Consider the following 15,634-nt stretch of genomic DNA (forward strand, 5'->3'; position numbering starts at 1 on the left):
CGCTTCATTCCATGGTCCATTATGTTCCTACTATGTTCTCCCCTCGTGGTAGACAGAATTAATTTAAAGATGAGGAAACGGAGGCTCAGAGAGGTACCCTGAGCAGTTTAAAGTCACAAAGCAGAGCTACTCCAGAGGCCTTTATTAGGAATAAAAATATAAATAAAAAACCAGCTACCTTTGGACACAATTGACTCCACTACCCAAGCGTGACAGGCTCACCTACCTCATGTCCTTTACTCCCTGCCCAGGGGAATTTCACTCAGCCCAAGGCCCAGATCAAATGCTACCTTGCCCATGATCCCAGAGAAAGAAGTCAGAGAGGGCAGAAGCCACCCCATTCTCTCCCTGTGTCCTTAGGCACTTACAGTATTGAGAGGCCAATGGGAGAAGAATCCTAGGCTTTTGGAACAGGGATAAATAAGCAATGTTTCTGTCCATAAAATGACTAAAGTCTAGAGGCAGATACTATGTGAATCACTTTATCCCCTGCAGAGACGATACAATCTCTGGTCTGGAAACACGGGTGACTAGGGATTGTATGGGCCATTCGAGAGTGGGGCCAGGCCTGTGCCGTTCACACATGCAATAATAGTAAGAATAAACATTTACAGAGAACTTTCCAGGTGTTGGGCGCCGTGCTAAGTACTTCCCATGGAACCCCGGGCAGGACCTTGGAGCTAGGTACCATGATCGCTCCCCTTATACTGATGAAAACACTGAGGATCTTAAGGCAAGGAAACCAGCCCAAGGCCACCCGGCCAGCAAGTGGGGAGCTAGGATTTGAACCTGAGCAGCTGACTCTAGGCCCCAGAGCTTCCTCCCCTCTCCATACCTTCCGATAAGGCGGGTGATGATCAACATCGCCCACAGCAACCTGACAAGAAGCTGGGTTTCCCAAGGCCTTATCCCAGGGGGTGGGTGGATGGAAGGGGGAGCAGGCAGAGTACTTGCCACTTGATCAGTAACTCAAGAGCGGGTAATAATTTCTTCTGGGAAAGGCGGAAAGGGCAGGGTCAGGGGGCAAAGAAGTTCAGAAAGAAAAGGAAGGAAGGAAAGAGAGAGATGGGAAAGGGAACGGGAAAGAGAAAAGTGAGAGCGAGCGCGCGCCACGCATATTCCTTCCCAAGGTCGTGGCAGCGCCGAGGCACCGCGAGGGCCCGGCGTTCCCGGGAGGGGCCGTCACTGCCCAGGGAGGGGCCGTCACTGCCAAAGCAGCGGCCGCCCCTGGCTTCCCGGGGCCGCGGGGGCGCGCGTGGCGGGGCTGGCTTGCCCCCGAGCGGCTCCGCCGCGAGCTTTCCCAGCCCGGTGTTTACTTGGCCCGAGCGGCGGCCGGACCTGCAAGCGGGAGCCTGCGCGCGGCGGGTGTCGCGTGTGCCGGGTGGGAGTGGCGTAGCCCGCGGTGGCAGCGGGCTGGGGGGCGCCACGCGTCCGGGCGCGGAGTTGGTACGCTCGGTTAGGCATGCGCGCGGCCTTGGACTCCCGGCTCCGCGTGGCCCTTCCGGAGGCTCCCGCCCGACCCCCGAGCTTCCGACGGAGGCGCCGAGCGCCGCGCCGCGTCCCCAGGGGCCCCGTGCACGCGCAGAGCGCCTCTGCGGCCGAGCGCGGCGTGGCACTTGGCAGACGGTCCCTGGCGCGGGGGCGGGGGGCCCGCCGTCTGGGAGCCCCAAGGGCCTCCCCCTCCCGCCCCTCGCCCTGCCCCAGCGCGCTGCCTCCGCCCCCGGCCCAGCCGCCCGGCCCCCAGTCCCGTCCGCCGCGCCGGGAGCCCGGCCCGCCGCTGAGCCTGGCCCGCCGGCGCGCCCCGTCCGGGATGGGGCGCCTGGAAGCCTGAGCTGCCGCTCGGCGCGACCTCCGCGCGGGGGAAGGAGCCGGCGCCGCGCGGCCGCGCTAGAATGGAGGCGCCCAGCGGCAGCGAGCCCGGTGGCGACGGGGCCGGGGACTGCGCCCACCCGGACCCCCGGACCCTTGGTGCCGCGGCGCCCACCTCTGGCCCCGGCCCGTGCGCTGCCGCCCGGGAGTCCGAGCGCCAGCTGCGCCTCCGCCTCTGCGTCCTCAACGAGATCTTGGGCACCGAGAGGGACTACGTGGGTACCTTGCGCTTCTTGCAGTCGGTGAGTGTCGCCCGGGAGCGCGGGGACAGCTTTCCCTCCAGCCGCTCGCCCCGCTGCTGTCCCCACAACCTGTGGCCGTGGTCCCCGTGGGTGGAGAGAGTTGCCTCGGGGGCGCCCCGCGGGGCTCGCGGAAAGCGGCGGGGGGGGGGGGGATCCGAGCTCCTCCAGAGCTATCCCGTCCCTTCCCTCCCTGGCCGGCGCATGGTCCTGCTCTGACCGGGGCTCTCCCGCACTCCACTTCCCCGCGGCGCGCGCTGCCCTTTTGTCTTTTCTTCCCCCTCCCCGCCTTTCAAATAGTTTTAAAATTAGTTACATCCGCGATGCAGGGGCTTGGGGACCCCGGCGCCGGGAGCTGCCGCTCTTGCGTCTTTTTCCCAGGAATAACTTCGCGCTCGGTGCACCACTCATCTAGGACAGACTGTAGGAGCCCCAGAGCCCAGCGTCTCTGCGCGTTGATGGAGTAGGATAAAACCTGAAGCTCGGAGGAGGGGCGGGGATTGACAGAACCCCAGGGTAGAATCCTCCATGCACAGGTTTTTGCTGGAGTTCGGGGAGAGTGGGTTTTGAACTCAAGACTCGGCAGGCAGTCCAGGCTCCCTAACTGCATCCACCCCCCCCAACTCCTCATCTCCAAGTGCAAAACGACAGCCTCAGACTTTGTAAAATAACCACCGAGCACTTACTATGTGCCAGACACCTTACATGTGTCATTAATTAGCAGGTTTAACCTTCACAGGCGGCCTATGAAGTAGGGATGAGTATTTTCCCCATTTTTAATTAAAAAAAATTTTTTTGAGACGGAGTCTTCCTCAATCACCCAGGCCAGAGTACAGTGGCGCAATCTCGGTTCACTGCAACCTCCGCCTCCCGGGTTCAAGCAATTCTCGTGCCCCAGCCTCCCGAGTAGCTGGGATTACAGGCACGCGCCAGCCACCACAGCCAGCTAATTTTTGTATTTTTAGCAGAGAGGGGATTTCACCATGTTGGCCATGCTGGTCTTGGACTCCTGGCCTCAAGTGATCCGCCGACCTCGGCCTCCAAAGTGCAGGCATTACAGGCGTGAGCTACTGGGCCCTGCCTCCTCCGTTTTTAAGATTGGGAAAGTTTAGCTCCGGAGAGGCCGGGTAGCTTGCCTGGGATCGCACAGCTGATTAAGTAGGGGTACTGGGCTTTGAACCGGGACGATCCCAGCTGGTGTTCTAAACCCCTATTCTATGCTGCATTTTTCTTTTGCTTTTTTTCTGTGAGAGGGAGGAAGGGGCCACTTCCCTACTCTCCTAGGAAGTGAGAAAAGTGGCCAGGGGGTGGAGGGGGTGGGACGGGGCAGAGCCTTGGATGGAAGTTAGGAGACTCTAAAGGCTTTAATCTCCATGCCTCCTGCTGGGGCCTCATTTACTCCCCTTCTCTGCTCTAGGAAGTCTTTTAATCCTGGTTCAGGAAGGGCTGGTGTGGGGGTGGCTCTTTCAAAGACCCTAGAGCCAGGCTCTGTAGCTCCCAGTCTTTGAGAGAAGGAGGGAGACTCTGGGATCCTCTGGGGCTCCCCATGGCTTAGGGGTGCAGCTGAGGCTGTGTGAGATCAGAGTTCCAACTCAGGGAGGAGACAGCCCTAGACTAGAGCCCTTCTGTCTGTGAAAGGAGATGTACTGGGGGCAGGGGGGTGTGGGAGAGGGGGTTGTGCAGAAGCATTGAAAAGCATTTGGCCAAAGGACCCTTCTAGAAAGGCCTGTAAGAATAAGGCACGATTGGCTTTCTTTCCCATCCCATCTTCTCTCACAGTTTCGGGGGTGGGGGGTGGGGGAAGAATTTGTTCAGTTAGAAGCTGGCAGTTTCTGAATTAAGCATGTAGACAACCCTGGTGTCTCTGAGCAATGTCAAATTCTAGGGAACTCCTGACTTCTCCTTCTGAGCCACTCCCTGCTCCTCTGCTTGGAAGAGAAACAGGAAATACAAACCAATTTTTATATTAATGGGAAAGAAAATATACCTCTCCCTCCCACGCCCCTGCCCTAGATGGTGTGTTTCATTTTAGAACAGATCTAGATTGTGTTTGAGTTAACTGTGGTTTTAAATCGTCCACGTGTGTAGGGTCGGAGGAAGCTGGAATAATGGAAATTGATTGGAGCCAACCATTCTTATTATTCAAGAAACAGGAAAAAAAAGATTTCTCTACTTTCACATTATCTCCTTGACACTTTACATTTGCTGACTTCATCACATTTTTCTTTTTGTATCTGATGTGTCAGTTCTGAGATGAATTGGTTCTGACTTGGACATGTGTCTTGGACCAATCATGCTACATGTCCTGACCTCAGTTTCCCCACCTGTGAAACAAGGAGTGGGGAATCTGGGCTTCCTTTCTGCCTGGGCCTTTTGTGTGTCCCCAAGCTGGTGCCAGAAACAGACGGATTGTGTAACCTGACCAGCCATACGTTGTGAGCCACAGGAGTCCTCTCTCATCTTGGCCTGTCAGGAATGGCCCCTAAACATCCCAAGGCATTTTCGTTTCCAAAACTAACCTGGGGCTTAGAGCTTTAGGAACTGCTAATTACCAAGGCTTTCCATGGCTGCAAGGCTGGCAGCCTCAGGTTGTGATTCTCTTCTGTCTTCCCACTCTCTCTTCTCAGCCTTTATATTTGCTAAGGGATTTTCTCCGCTGTCTCCTGGCTTGGAAGAATGCACAGTAATCCCTCCCTGCTTTTATTTCCATGTGGTTAGAGGCAGGCCTTAAAGGACCACCCTGGTCTCCATGTGTCCCTTGTGTGAAGGTCCCATCAGCCCATGGAAACCGTGGAAAGTAACCCCCGTGATAGGGGTCATGTGTGGCTTCTGTCCTCAAGGAGAGGACAGTATAGTGGAGGATGGCCAAATGGGTGTTTAAAAAAAAACAATCCAAGTGCAAGGCTCTGGAGCCAGACTGCTTGAGGTTAAGTCCTTGGACTTGTGACCTTGGGCAAACACCTTAACCTGTTTGAGCCTTATTTGTAAAAAGAGGGATGGTAATAGGTCCTATTTTATAGGTTTTTAAAGAAGATAAGTGAATTATAGAAATTGATGTAAAGCACTTAGAAGAGTGTCTGGCAGTAAGGTATATAAATATTGGTTATTATTGTTCTTATAGGAAAATTAAATAATACAGATAATTAGGGTTATGGGACTTCAGCATCCAGAGAGCAGGGGTGATCAGAGAGGGCTTCCTGGAGGAAGTGAGGTCTGAGTTAAGTCAGCACTGAGAGGAGGATGGGGGCTCTGAGTGAGTTTCCTTTTAACACCCTAAACTCTGGCCACAGGAACCAGTGATTTTGTTTGGTTCCAGGCTGAGGGCTTTGTGGTTCCTCGAGAATCTCCCCATCTTTCCCCATCTCCTTCAGGAACTGGTTGGCACTCCCTCCCTCATCTCCAGGGAGTCCTCTGAGTTTGGTGTTTTGCGGGTGTTTATTAAAGAATCATGAAAAGGCAAAGACAGCCCTTTCATAGAGATGCTGGATCAGTCTTGGGGGAAACAGTGCCCGGGATTTTGACTCAGAATCTTGGCTCGAATCATTTCGAGGCCCTGGCTATATGTGGGGTGCTCCCCATGTGCTTTGGGCAATGTTAGTCATGATGAAAACAATGACAGTCATTGCTGTGCAGGAACTGACTTTGATTCATCACTTGCCATTCTAAGCACTTTGCATGTGTCAACTCATTTAATTTTCTCTATGAAGGGGATGCTGTTTTTATCCCCATTGAGAGGTGAGGAAACTGAGGCAAAGTGAATCTAAGTGAGCTGCCCTGGGTCAGGTGGACAGCATTGCCAGGATTTGATCCTAGGCTGCCTGACCCCAGAACTCATGTCCCCAGCCACTTCATAGACTGCCTTTGGCTGATCCAAGAAGGGCTTGGCACATGATTTATTAAGGTGGCAGAACTGGGATTTGAACCTGGGTCTGTGTGGTGTTTCACCTCTGCCTGCGCTTCCTCCTGTTACTTCCCTTCTGTGACTCCCATTCTTTTCTCCACAGAATGGGCAGAACTGTGGACGGATAGAAATGGCAGGCTGCGGAGTTCTTGCTCTGGGCTCCGGGTCTGTTCATGGCATGAGGGTTGAATGAGGCTCTGGAGTCATGCTGCTGGTGTTCAAATCCAGGCTTCCTCCACTTGGACTGTAGGTGACCTTGGGCTGATCACCGACTTGCTCTGTGCCTCAGTTTCCCCATCTGTCCAACGGGCACAGTGTAGCACCTGCGTCACAGGGATGTGGTGAAGCTTGGATGAGCCTGAGGTCAAAGCTGTTATAACAGTGCCAGGCACACTGGGTGTTTGGAATGCTGTGTGGGTATTTTGGGGGATATGCAGCTCTTTGGAGCTCAAAGGCCCCCCACTCCCCTAGAGGAGGCTGAGTAGGCCTCGGGCCCACCTGCCAAGGGGAGGCACCTCAGGGGCAGGTGCCAGTAACTCCCATGATGGGTGTGTCAGCTGGGCAGTGGTCGAAAGAGAAGAGAAGGCCTGGGTGGATGGGCAGAGAGGGCTGTGGGTGGGAGTCGGTCAGCAGCTCCTCGAAGGTCTCCCCGTGGCTGAGGACAGAGAGCTATAGAGACACAGAGGGTCTGCCCGGAACTGACCGGGATGGGGGTCTCTGAGGAACAGGGATTGTGGGCAGAAAGCTCCCAGAATGCTTTCTGTGGTTCTGCTTTTTGGAGGGAGGAGACCAAAGTTTTTCTTCTCATTGCAGCTCCGCTTGCCAAACAAGAAACTGTGGTTTTTTGTTGTCACTATTTTTTTTCTGTTTTAAAAGATTCTCTACTCCTAGTCTAACACTAGGGAGAAATGCCACGGGTGGTTGGGGTGAGGGCAGGTCTTTGATTCCACAGTCACTGAGGCAGAGGGACCTCCCCAGTGACTTGGGGGGATTTTCACGTGGTCCTCATATGAAAAGTAGGATGCTGAGAGGTATATGTAACACAGTTCTTTTGGAAAATAAATAATAACCATAATATACACATGTGTGTTATATGTATAAGGTGACAGTAGGTTGGAAAAAAGGATGGAAGGATGTGTATCTTATGCAGAAAGGCAACCAGGAAGATAAGGAAGTAAAATCCTGTTTATAATACGCTTTGCATATAAAATTATGCATATGTATGTGAATATATTTTTTAAGAAGCCGACAGGAAGAATTGTATTTTCAACATGGTTATTAGATTAATGCAATAGTAATAGTGGTAACAATTTGCTAATATTTATATACTTGCAAGCCCTGTTTATAAGTTCCTTAAGCATTAACTCAAAAGTTGCAGGTATTCTTATGCTTCCTATTTTACAAATGAAACAAAGACACAGAGAGGCCAAGTCAGTTTCCCAAGGTCACACAGCCTGACAGAACTGGCATTTGGACCCAGGTAATGAGGCTGCATGGCCCACATTCTTCACCACTATCCTGAATTGCGCCAACATGAGGCTGTGTTCATGAGCAAAATTACTGCCCCTGTGAGACCTCCGGGCTGCCCAGGTGGGCAAGAATTAAGTCACAAAGTCCACCTTATTTCAGTTTTCAGATGCCGGAGAGCCTGGAGCAGGCCATCTTGTGTTGGGCTCATCATCATCAGGAAGTCAGTGAAAATCTTTTGATGATAAAAACCTGAGTGTCAGCAGGATTTAGATGTGTTACATTTTTTTAATGTATGGCAGACAGAGAGCTCTGTACAGGTAAAACCATGAAGTATGAGACTGCTTTTCTCTGCGTGCAGGTATTTATGGAGCATCTGCTGTATATCCTGGGCAGTGTTCTGGGCCATGAGAATGAAATCATCAACAGGTCCTTGTCCTTATAAGAAGGACAACCCCATGGGGATTCTACAACTCATTCTTCAGGCAAGCCTTCTGGAAGCCTACCTACTTTTATTCTGGTGTTTGCCCTGGTAGCAATTTAACTGTCACTTTAAGAAGACGTGAATGGGGTTGGTGTCTCTGGCTTTCGAGACTTCAGGGCACCCCTTTCTTGGAGAGAAAGATACTCCTTTATCAGGCCAGAGAGCTGAAGACCTGTTGGGCTTGGGGCCACTCCCTTTGATAAAGAAACCCACATCCTATTTGCTTCACAGCCACTCCCCCTTAAAGGTTTTGCAAGAGTTAAGTGTTTGAAGCAGATCATGCTTGGCTGCAGGAGAACCTGACCTGTCAGATTTTTGAGGCTTCTTTCCTTTTTTTCCAACAGACGCAGGCATGCTGGCTAGAATACTGGAGGGAGGTGGGTGATAGGGTGGGCTGCCCCTCAAACCGGTGTGCTGTGTCCCACAGCATCATTCCCCAGACATGGGGCCAGGTCAGAGCTGATTCCTGCCCTGTGTTTCGGAGATCTTGAACAGAAGCCAGGTGGGTCATTCGGTCTGAATCTCCTTGTTTTGCAGGTGACATGAGTTGCGGCCCCAGAGGGGAGGTGAGCATCAGTTAAGGGCAGTAGCCACTCAGTTTGTTAGAGTTCCCTCCCCAGATACCTGGGAAAAGAGTTTGGTGGCCCACATCCTTTTCTGGGGATTTGTGTTTTAGCCAGGATCAACAATCCCTCTTTTTTTTTTTTTTTTTAAGATGGAGTCTTATACTGTCGCCCAGTCTGGAGTGCAGTGGCGTGATCTTGGCTCACTTCAACCTCTGCCTCCCGGGTTCAAGCGATTCTCTTGCCTCATCCTCCCTAGTAGCTGGGACTACAGGCACGTGCCAACACGCCCGGCTAATTTTTGTATTTTTTAGTAGAGACAGGGTTTCACCATGTTGACCAGGCTGGTATTGAACTCCTGACCCCAAGTGTTCTGCCCGCCTTGGCCTCCCAAAGTGCTGGGATTATAGGCGTGAGCCACGGTGCCCGGCCAAAAGTCCCTCTTGAAGAGGTTTCACAGGGGTCATTTCTGGCCCTAGCAGTTGGTCTGGAGCAAATCCCACTAGTCTGTCAGCCTTCAGCACTATCGACATACGGGGCTGGATCATCCTTTGCTGTGGGGGGGCTGTCCTGTGCATTGTAAGATGTTTAGCAGCATCGCTGGCCTCTACCTGCCAGATGCCAGTAGGACCCCTCTTCCCCAGTTGTGACAACCACAGATGTCTCCAGATATTCCGGATATCCACTAGAGGTGGTTGGGTGTGAAGAATAGCCCCCAGTTGAGAACCACTGGGCTAAAAGCTCCTTTGACTACCACCTGTGCTCTCAGATTGTGTGGGGGCATTAGCATGCCTGTGTAGAAATAGTGAGATTGATGTGTTTATGTAAGTAGCATAATACGGTTTGCCCTTTTCACCCAGCAGAGTGTCTGGGAGGCTCCCTCTCTTGCGGTTCATGGTTTAGAGCACAGACTCTCGAGCCACCTGGCCTGGGTTCAGATCCCAGCTCTTCCCCTGTGTGGCCTTGGAGATGTTGCTTTGACTCTCTGAGCCCCGGTTTCCCCATCTGCAAAATGGGGAGGACCCCAGCACTCCTAGGGTTACTCTAGGGAGCGAGTACAGTGACTGTGTGTGGGCTCACCCCTCCTCCCGGAGGAAGTCCCAAGGAAGAAGCAGAGCCCTCCAGCCTCCCAGCCCCTGTGTGGATTTTTAAGCTTATTTTTATTTTCTTGGCTCCTTGAGGACCAGAAGGGAATCTGTCTGCTCTTCTTTTGTCTTGTGGTCGGACACTCAATCTGTGTTTACCCGCCTGGTTCCTTCCCCCGGGTGGAACTGACAGACGATCCCTTGATTCTGGGCCAGGGGAGGCGAGGCTATTTCAGGCTGGCCGGACTGGGGCCGCTGAAAGCTGGTGCAGGCAGGTGGCCATCGGCCGTCAGGACCCAGGGTCTTGTGCTTCCCCCCTTGCTGGGAGGGTGGGTGGCTTCTGTGCGTCTCTCAGGAGGAGCAAGGCCAGGGTCAGGGTGTGGGCAGTTGATGCTTTCATCCACTAATCGATTTATTCATTCAATAAATGGCCATTCAGCACCCACTGTATGCCAGGCACTGTGCTAGGTGCTGGCATGTGGCTGGAACAAGACAGACAAGATCTCTGCCCTCAGGGAATCTTCAGACATCGCAAAAAGAAATCCCTTGAGAAAAGGACCAGAGTTGTCATAATAAGGACACCCACTGAAGCCTTGCTGTGTTGCAGGTACTGTGCCACATGCTTCTTGAGCCCTTGCAGCAACTCCCTGAGGTCAATATCATCATTATACCTATGTTGCAGATGGGGAAACTAAAGCCAGGAGAGGTTGAGTAACTTGCTCAAGTCCACACAGCTGGGGAGTGGATTCAGCCAGAGGGAAATAAAATGAGGTTATGTTTGTGACAGGGATGGTTGCATCTACTTTAGATGGGATGGGCAAGGAAGGCTTTTCTAGGGAGATGACATTTGACCAAGTCCTGAAGGAAGAGAAGGAGCCCCGGTGCAAAGAGTGGAGAAAAGTGCGTTCCAGGCAGCGGGAGCAGCAGATGCAAAGGCCCTGAGGCAGCACTGTGCCAGGCTTGTTTGAGGAACAGTAAGAGGCCAGGGTGGCTGGAAGGGAGAGTAGAGGAGATGAGATTGGCATGTTGGCAGGGTCCAGGTCGCATGGGCCTCAGATGCGTGGTGAGCAGTTTGGGTGTTATTCCTGGTGGTGTGAGGAGCCACCAGAGTGCTTTCAGTTGGATATGGCATGGGTCAGTTGGTGACGTGGAAACCAAGACTGTACAATGGTCTTACTAAGGTCTCAGAGAGGAATGGGTATACCATCCCCTCCCACAGCAGATCCCTTGCCTGTTCCCAGGCTGCTCTGTGACCTACAGCTGGTTCTGTCCTCTCTTTGGGTTTCAGCTTTCCTGTGGGTACTGTGTCACCAAGTAATGAGGGCAGGCTTCCTGGAGGAGGCCAGTGGACCCAACCACACCCAGAGAGGAGTTTGGGCCCCCGTCTGTGGCCAGAATGTGGATGAGATGTGAAGGCAGCTGCCTCTGGGCTGGGAGGGCTGTTGATGCGAGATGAACCTCTGCTTCCTGAGACAGAGGAAGGTGCCCCTTGTTTTCTGTTCAGGAAACTCATTTGCATAATTAAAAACTGTTTGGCGGGATCGGTACTCCACCCTCCATGCATAAGCATCATAACATCACTTTACCATCTATTAGCTCTCACCTCTGCCCTGTGGGGGATGGATTTTTCAGGCCCACTTCCTGCATGAGGAAAATAGCTGCATAGAGGGGAAGTGGCGTACCTGAAGACACACAGCCGGGAATGGCCAGGGCCATTGCAGTTGACTCTTTTGATCTCGCCCTGGCCTCCCACATTCTGTTCTCCTTACGTAGTCAGAGGGATCCCGTGAGACCCTAATCAGTTACATCTCACTCAGCATAAAAGCAGTCCTTAGTCTGGTCTGGAATGTCACACAAGACCTGCCCCTCTTGGCTCTGCCAGCTCCTCTTTCATTACTCCTTTTTCCCCATAAAGTTTTAAAGACTGAGATGTGAATTCACAAATCATAAACCTCACCCTTTCAAAGTGTACGATTTGGCGGTTTTGAGTATATTCACCAAGTTGTGCAGTCATCCCCACTATCCAATTCCAGAATCTTCTGGGTAGCTCTTACCCCCTCGCCCACTTCCTCCAAGCGCATTTGCCTTTTCTCAAATGCACCAAGCATGCACCTGCCTCAGGGCCCTTGCACCTGTGCTGCTGGAATGCGCTCCCCCCACCCCCCAGTATCCCCGTGGCTCAACCCTCCACCTCCTTCAGGCCTTTGTTCAAAATCATGTTCTTGACTGGGTCTTTTCTGACACCGCACATCCCCACCTCACCATTTCTTCCTTTTCTTGCATTGTTTTTTTCCCACTAGCTAACACACTGGACGTTTTACTTATTTATTGCTTATTGTCTGCCTCCCTCACTGGAATGTCATAGGCATGCCAAGAGGATGGAGATTCTGATCTCCAGCACCAACAACAATGCCTGTCACATAGTAGATGCTCATTAAATATTTTTTGAATGAAAAAATTGCTTCTATATGTGCCTGTGTTTTATTATATGATGTGATTGTTTTGAATTATGTAACTGCTATGCATTTTTGTGCAGACTTCTGGGGACTAAGATGGTCTGGTGTCTTTTGACTATGTGGGTATGTGTGAGCTGGGGGATTTGGCACAGGAGAATTTTTTAGTGTGGCATTGTGCTCAAGTGCCAGGGGCCTAGCCAGATTGTCTGGGTCTGAATCTTATCTCTGTGCGTTAGCAGCTGTGTGACCCTGGGCAAGAAGCTTTCCTTCTCTGAACCTTGGTTTCCTCATCTATAAAATATTTTGAGACACTTGGCTCACTGCCTGGCACCTGAGCAGACCCCAGTAATTAGTCGAGGTTATTTTTTAACATTCTGTTTTAGAATCTTAGTATTTCTCTACTTTTTGCACAGAAACAGTTACAGCATCTCATCTTGAACACACTGCCTGAGATCCTTCCTGGGACTTGAAATAAGTGACTGACTTTATTTTGACCAAGTGGTCCCTTGCCCTGGACATTGGTCTGTGCACTCTGAAGGCAGTTGGGAGTAACTGGGATAGCTGTAAGTTGGAGCTAGAAGATGCTGTTCACTCTTCTCCAAGCAACCCATCTGAAGATTGAAAAAACAGATTGGTGTCTCAAAAATACATGATGGCACCTCCCGTTCTCCTGCTGTGAAATCCCTCCATGAACCTGAAAGGGCACAGAACACACTGTGCACCACTTTCTGGGTGAGGCTGTTTCATTTACAGCCTTGCAGTTTTGCAGATGAGGAAACTGAGGCCCAGAGAGGGTGAGGTCACTTGCCTGGGATCACACAGAGATGGCATATTAGTTATCTGTTGCTGCCAAACAAGTTACCACCCATTTAGTGGCTTAAAATAATGCCTGTTAATTACCTCGAAGTTTCTGTGGGCCAGAAGTCTGGGCGCAATGTAACTGGGTTTTCTACTCAAGGTCTCATGAGGCTGCCATCAGGGTGTTGACCCGGGCTGTGATCTCATCTGATGCTTGGATCGAGGAGGGGGTGGGGCATGGGAGGGATCTGCATGGGGTTGTTCGCAGAATTTAGTTCCGTGCTTTGTGGAGCCAGGGTCGCCATTTTTTGCAGGGTATTGGCTGGTGATCACCCTCACTTCCTAGAGGTGCCCTTGAGTCTTAGGGGTGTGGTCCTGCCATGACATAGCCACATCACGGCCAGCAGGTGAATCACTTGGTTTGAATCTCTTCCTTTAGGGAGGTCCTAGAAGTGTACTTGTACTCTTCTCTGTGCTTTATCCCCCACAGATGTCTTTTAAGGCTTTACCTGATTAGGTCAGGCCCACTCAGTCAGCTGATTTTGGACCCTAATTATATCTGCAAAATCCCTTCACCTCTGTCATTTACCAGTCACAGTGACAGTCCCACTTACATGAAATGGGAAAGGATCCTCCAGGTTGCAGACACAGGGGGCAGTAATCCTGGGGCCATCTCGGGGTTCTGCCCACCAACAGTGGTCAGTGGTGGGTTTGAACTCAGGATTATTCTACTCCAAAGCCCATACTCGTGACCACTGTGCTTTACTTTATTTACTCCCTCTCTGGCCCTGCCCAGAGTGACCCCTGAGTAAGGTGAACTGATTGGCTGTTGGCCTCATTCTGGCTCATTCTGAGTGAGACGGGGCAGGTGGGCTATATTATGAGATGTGGTTTCCTCTCTGGTAAGACCTGGTCTCTCCAACACAGTACACAGACCCCCAGCATATCTCTCTCTCTCTTTTTTTCCTTTTTTTCTTTTTTTTTGAGACAGAGTCTCACTCTGTTGCCAAGGCTGGAGTGCAATGGTGCAATCTTGGCTCACTGCAACCTCCACCTCCCAGGTTCAAGCGATTCTCCTGCCTCAGCCTCCTGAGTAGCTGGGATTACAGGCGTGTGCCAACATGTCTGGCTGATTTTTGTAATTTTAGTAGAGACAGGGTTTCGCCACATTGGCCAGGCTGGTCTCAAACCCCTGACCTCAGGTGATTTGCCCACTCGGCTGACTCCCAAAGTGCTGAGATTACAGGCATGAGCCACTGTGCCCGGCCGCCCCAGCATCTCTTGAAATGATTTGCCAACTGGGTTGTTGAGGTTGAAGCCAGAGCATCCACCCCAGCCTGGTACCCCCTTTACCTAGGAGTGTAGGCTTAGACCTGGCCATGGGACAGATGCCTGACTGCCTTCTCCCAGGGCACATTTACGCCAGATGTTGTCTGCACTGTTTACTTTGAGGGTGGGGTGGGGAGTGAGGAAGCCCATCTGATTGCATTGATCTCCACATATTAGGGCTTTTCCAGATAAACTCATTGTTTAGTGATTTCCAATTTAATTCTATTGTGCTCAGAGAATATATTCTGTGGGTTTTCAGTCCTTTGAAATTGATTGAGATTTGGTTTATGACCCAGCAGATAGTCTACCTTAGGGACCATTTCATGTACATTTGAAAAGAATGTGTCTTCTGCTGTCGCTGGGTGCAGTGTTCTACAAATGTCATTTGGATCAAGGTGGTTGGTAGTGTTGTTCAGATCTGTATATCCTTACTGATGCTTGGTCTCCTTGTTCTGGTAGTTATTGAGAGAAGGCTCTGGAAGTCTCCATCTGTGACTATAGATTTATGTTTTTCTTCTTTGAGTTCTGTCAGTTATTACTTTTTGCATTTTAAAGTTCTCTTGCTGGAAATACGTGTTTATGATTATGTCTTCCTGGTGAATTGACCCTTTTATCATTATGAAATACTCCTTTTTATCGCTGATAATGCTCCTTGTCTTGAATCCTGTTTTGTCTGATATTACTATAGCCATCTCACCTTTCTTCTGCTTACTGTTTTCCATTTTTTTCCTTTCTGCCTCTGTGTCTTTATATTCCAAGTGCATCTCCTACAGGCATCATATAGTTGGGTCTTGCTTTTCTAAATCCATTCTGACAGTCTCAACCTTTTAATTAGACTGTTTAGCTTATGTATATTTAATGTAATTACCGACAGGGTTGGGTTTAGTTCCAACACCCTGCCATTTCATTCTGGTTTGTTTGCTGGGGACATTGACAGCACAAGGAGTCCTCTTCCTCCCCCATCCTCACTCTGCTGGAGGTGGAACATGGAGGTTAATCGAGTCCCAGCTCCTTATGATGGCTTAGAAGGTATTATGTGATCCAGCTTTAGCTCACTGTGCAGACCTCATCTCCCCGCCTTGTTCATTCTGTCCTGGCCCCACCACATTTCTTTCTATTTTTGCACTGTATTCAGCTGGTTCCAGCCTCTAAGCCTTTTCCTTTGCTGTTCCTATTACCTGGAGCTCTTGGAACCCTGATTTGTGCCAAGGACCCCCCTTTCTCTTTCAGCTCTCAGCTCAAGTGCCGCTTCCTCAGAGAACCTTCTAGTCCCTTTCTCTACACCACTGCACTGATTTTTTTTTGACCTGTCACTGCCTGGAATTATCTTGTTGATTTATTTGTTTAGTATCTGTCTCTCCCGTTAGAATATAAGTCACATGAGGTCACAGCCCTTGTCTGCTGTGTTCACGGCCAAGTCCCTGGTGATTAGCACTTAATGGG

At 51.1% G+C, this 15,634-nt stretch overlaps 1 protein-coding gene across 2 annotated transcripts in view; it reads left to right on the forward strand.

Moving 5' to 3' along the window:
• The first annotated feature begins 1,742 nt into the window (after positions 1-1,742).
• PREX1 (phosphatidylinositol-3,4,5-trisphosphate dependent Rac exchange factor 1) overlaps positions 1,743-15,634 on the forward strand; it is a 204,883-nt gene continuing 190,991 nt past the window's right edge. The window contains exon 1 of one of the 2 annotated variants that reach the window (XM_030825397.1): positions 1,743-2,111. In XM_030825397.1, coding sequence (XP_030681257.1) covers positions 1,893-2,111 — 219 coding nt within the window. In that variant the 5' untranslated portion in view covers positions 1,743-1,892. The remainder of the gene's footprint in view (positions 2,112-15,634) is intronic. The other variant, XM_030825398.1, reaches the window with a different exon arrangement.

Source organism: Nomascus leucogenys, chromosome 13, assembly GCF_006542625.1.
Source record: "Nomascus leucogenys isolate Asia chromosome 13, Asia_NLE_v1, whole genome shotgun sequence".
Taxonomy (NCBI): domain Eukaryota; kingdom Metazoa; phylum Chordata; class Mammalia; order Primates; family Hylobatidae; genus Nomascus; species Nomascus leucogenys.